We start from the raw sequence: 3,068 nt of genomic DNA, 5'->3' as shown, positions 1-3,068 counted from the left end.
AATTGGTTTTAGATAACCAAGCAAACATAAGAGGATTTATAGTATACACTGGTTAACTTACACAGTAGGAGCTGTACACACTTTGGGTGATTTGCATGGATGGCATACAGTAGAGGGGTTCCTCCATTCTGAAACATGAAAGGGTCTGAGTTACATGTACTTAAACCAGGACAGAAAACATTATCTCATGGGGATGATTAAGAAAATTGGTAAATTTTACCACTGATTCTTCAGGTGTAATTTATTAACACACTTACTGACAGTGGTTCATAGAAGTGCCAGTTTTAATATCCGGTTGAGAAAGAAACAACATGTCAGCCAATTAATGTGCTTGAACTTGGCTCTTCAGCTCCACAATAGGTTGTCAATCTTACTCAGGGCCCTTCTAGGCAATATCATTTAAAGGAAAGGAATTTTCATCTGTAAGCTATTTAGAGTTTGGCAAGTATGTAGCCAAGAAGGAAGTTTCTGTTTCCTTTCATCAAACTTTGGGCGGGCTGCCAGGCCCCATCTTGACAGACTAGCATTTAGACACACAACATATTTGTCACAATTCAGGCAGTATCAGCAAAACAACTCTGCCATCTGGTATCATTTAAGGCACATTAGAGTTTGTTTTGTTACATATATCTGCCACTTTGAAAAAAAAACACATAACATTCCCCACCTTTTACTCTCTCAGTTACGTAGCCACAGGCTACTTACAAAAAATGTAACTGAGTGAGTGTGAGGCTGTAGGGGCAGTCTGTATGTACCCCTGAATATATAAAATGTTCCTACCGGTATTTTAAGCAAGGGATGATTTCTTCACTTTTCAGTTCAGTGGATATACTGATGAATGAGGTGTAACGGAGGTTGATGATACTACAGTTTGAAAGGTGATGTATCAATCAGTTCTACACAGCCCGACATTACCTGTTTATTCGAGAGTTGAGTTCGTCTTGTTTTTCCATCTAATCATGACATGGGTGGTTACTAGTATGTCTTGAAGGAGCAACTCATTTGATTTACAGAAGTGAAGAATTGACTGCATCATTCTCACCCAGTCGAAGGCATTGACATTAGCTCCAGCCTTCAGCAGTGCCTGCACAATCTCCACATGTCCTTTACAACAGGCAAAGGACAGGGCAGTCTCCCCCTCCCTGGTGGCTCCATGCACACTGCCCCCATTCTCCAGCAGGAACACAGTCACACCCACTTGCCCATGGGATGACGCCCACATTAGTGACGTCAATCCATTCTCATCCACTTCATTCATGTCATAGCCTAGAAATGGAAGGAGACTGTTTGGTAAGTTTTGACTCTTGAGTCAAGTATGGTTTAACTTCATAGCCTGGACCTATACGAGCGATTGCCATGACATCATGGTAGGCAAAACAAGGTGACGGTTGGTTGATATGCCCACTGATAGTTTGCATATGTCTTCAAATAATTTGCATCTATATGAGTAAACAAAAACAGCGATTGCTTGTGTGTGGGCACTACTTGGCTATCAACTATGTTATTCATTCATCTAGTCAACAATGTCAACTAACATTACATGTACATGTATTACGATACATGTAGTATACTAGGTCCTATAATAGGCAGACCATAGTTGGTTTAGGCAAGAAGGTTATAACCTCTTTGGTTTGGGGTACCCATACAATGCCCAGGTAATACAACAAACAGAAGTTAAAGCACCATGAGGGTACAGATTGTGTGACAATTTTAGGGGAAAGGAATTTTCCAGTCAAAAATTATGCACATGGAGTTATTATAGCTATCATTATTATTATCATCATCTACATCTTTGACACAAAAATTACTTATATTGTCGGAAAGAAGAAACTAATAAGGTATAACATAGGTATATAATCAAGTCAATCATACTAGTATATAAAGAAAATCCCATGGTTTGTGGTGGAAGGGAGAATTGTAGGCAATGATTGATTTGCCAGCAGTTGCTATTCAGCACAGAATGTGGAAGGACAAACATGTAACACCACAGTAAAGAATACAGCCAGAAAGCAAATCAAAATTATATATACTGTACTCTATTAACGACACTGACCCTCATCATGCCTGATACTGAGTAGGGCCACCTCCCCTTGAGCTGCAAGTTGGTGAATAGTCATATCTGTATGGACACAGTGGATCATAATGTAAAACAGAAAAGCTGAGATATTCTCTAACAAATCCAAAAAAACTATTGAAATCGTCTTGTAAAAGTGCAAATGTCCATAAAGATTAAATAATGGTGGCACCAGTCAAATAGTATGGAGTTCCTACTTTCTATGGAAGGGGTTGTAGACTTGACGTTGCCTCGAGGTCTGTTGGTCATCATGTTGGGAGGCTGGCAAAGAGAGAAAGATGTGTTAATGTATGCACAAAAAGGACTCTTTAGTCATCATGTTGATCAATGTATCAAATGGTTTCTTCAGAGAAATAAACAATCTTAACACATTTACTCTAGTGTCTGAGATATCAGGAACAACTTGTTACGTAGTATTACGTACACAACTAAATGAGCCATTTGTATCAATACTCTACTAAGTGCAATATGAAAAATGTTATGACTTTTCAATCTCTATGTTTTTTTTAAATTTTGATCCTTTCTACTGTTTACAGGTAAGAAACCTGTCGATGAATAAGTAAGAATTTGGGGTGTCATTATATGTGGGATCGTGTGGCGCAATCGGTAGTGTGTTCGGCTCACACCCCGAGGTCGTGGGTTCAAACCCCAACTTGTCACCGATCTTGTGCCCTTGGGAAAGGCACTTAGCACGACTTTCCTCAATTAACTCAAGTGGAAATGAGTACCTAGCTTCGGCTAGGGACGTCCCTCGGATAGGACGTTAAATGGAGGTCCTGTGTTTGGGGAGAGCACGCACGTTAAAGGGGCATGCCCCGGTGTGCAATGGTACAAACACTACTGTATGGAGTTGGTGATTCACTTCAAATCACCTGAGTGGAGGCCTGGCTAACCTCTGTTCCGTATCAGCCACATGGTGATTACATCACCACACATGATGATTACATCATCACCCAAACGGAGGCGTGGCGAACCCCGTCTTGTAGTGAGCTAA

At 40.4% G+C, this 3,068-nt stretch overlaps 1 protein-coding gene across 2 annotated transcripts in view; it reads right to left on the bottom strand.

The window, feature by feature from the left end:
* Positions 1-2,404, bottom strand: part of LOC109463038 (ankyrin repeat family A protein 2-like) — a 6,408-nt gene extending 4,004 nt beyond the window's left edge. Inside the window, exons 1-4 of one of the 2 annotated variants that reach the window (XM_019759721.1) lie at positions 2,272-2,404; positions 2,054-2,119; positions 1,043-1,266; positions 18-128 (exon numbers count right to left, since the gene is read on the bottom strand). In XM_019759721.1, the coding sequence (XP_019615280.1) occupies positions 18-128; positions 1,043-1,266; positions 2,054-2,119; positions 2,272-2,326 (456 nt within the window). In that variant the 5' untranslated portion in view covers positions 2,327-2,404. The remainder of the gene's footprint in view (positions 1-17; positions 129-1,042; positions 1,267-2,053; positions 2,120-2,271) is intronic. The other variant, XM_019759720.1, reaches the window with a different exon arrangement.
* Between the last annotated feature and the right edge of the window lie 664 nt (positions 2,405-3,068).

Source organism: Branchiostoma belcheri, unplaced genomic scaffold, assembly GCF_001625305.1.
Source record: "Branchiostoma belcheri isolate BF01 breed outbred unplaced genomic scaffold, Haploidv18h27 scaffold121, whole genome shotgun sequence".
Lineage (NCBI taxonomy): Eukaryota > Metazoa > Chordata > Leptocardii > Amphioxiformes > Branchiostomatidae > Branchiostoma > Branchiostoma belcheri.
This window is presented reverse-complemented; position numbering and strand designations above follow the sequence as displayed.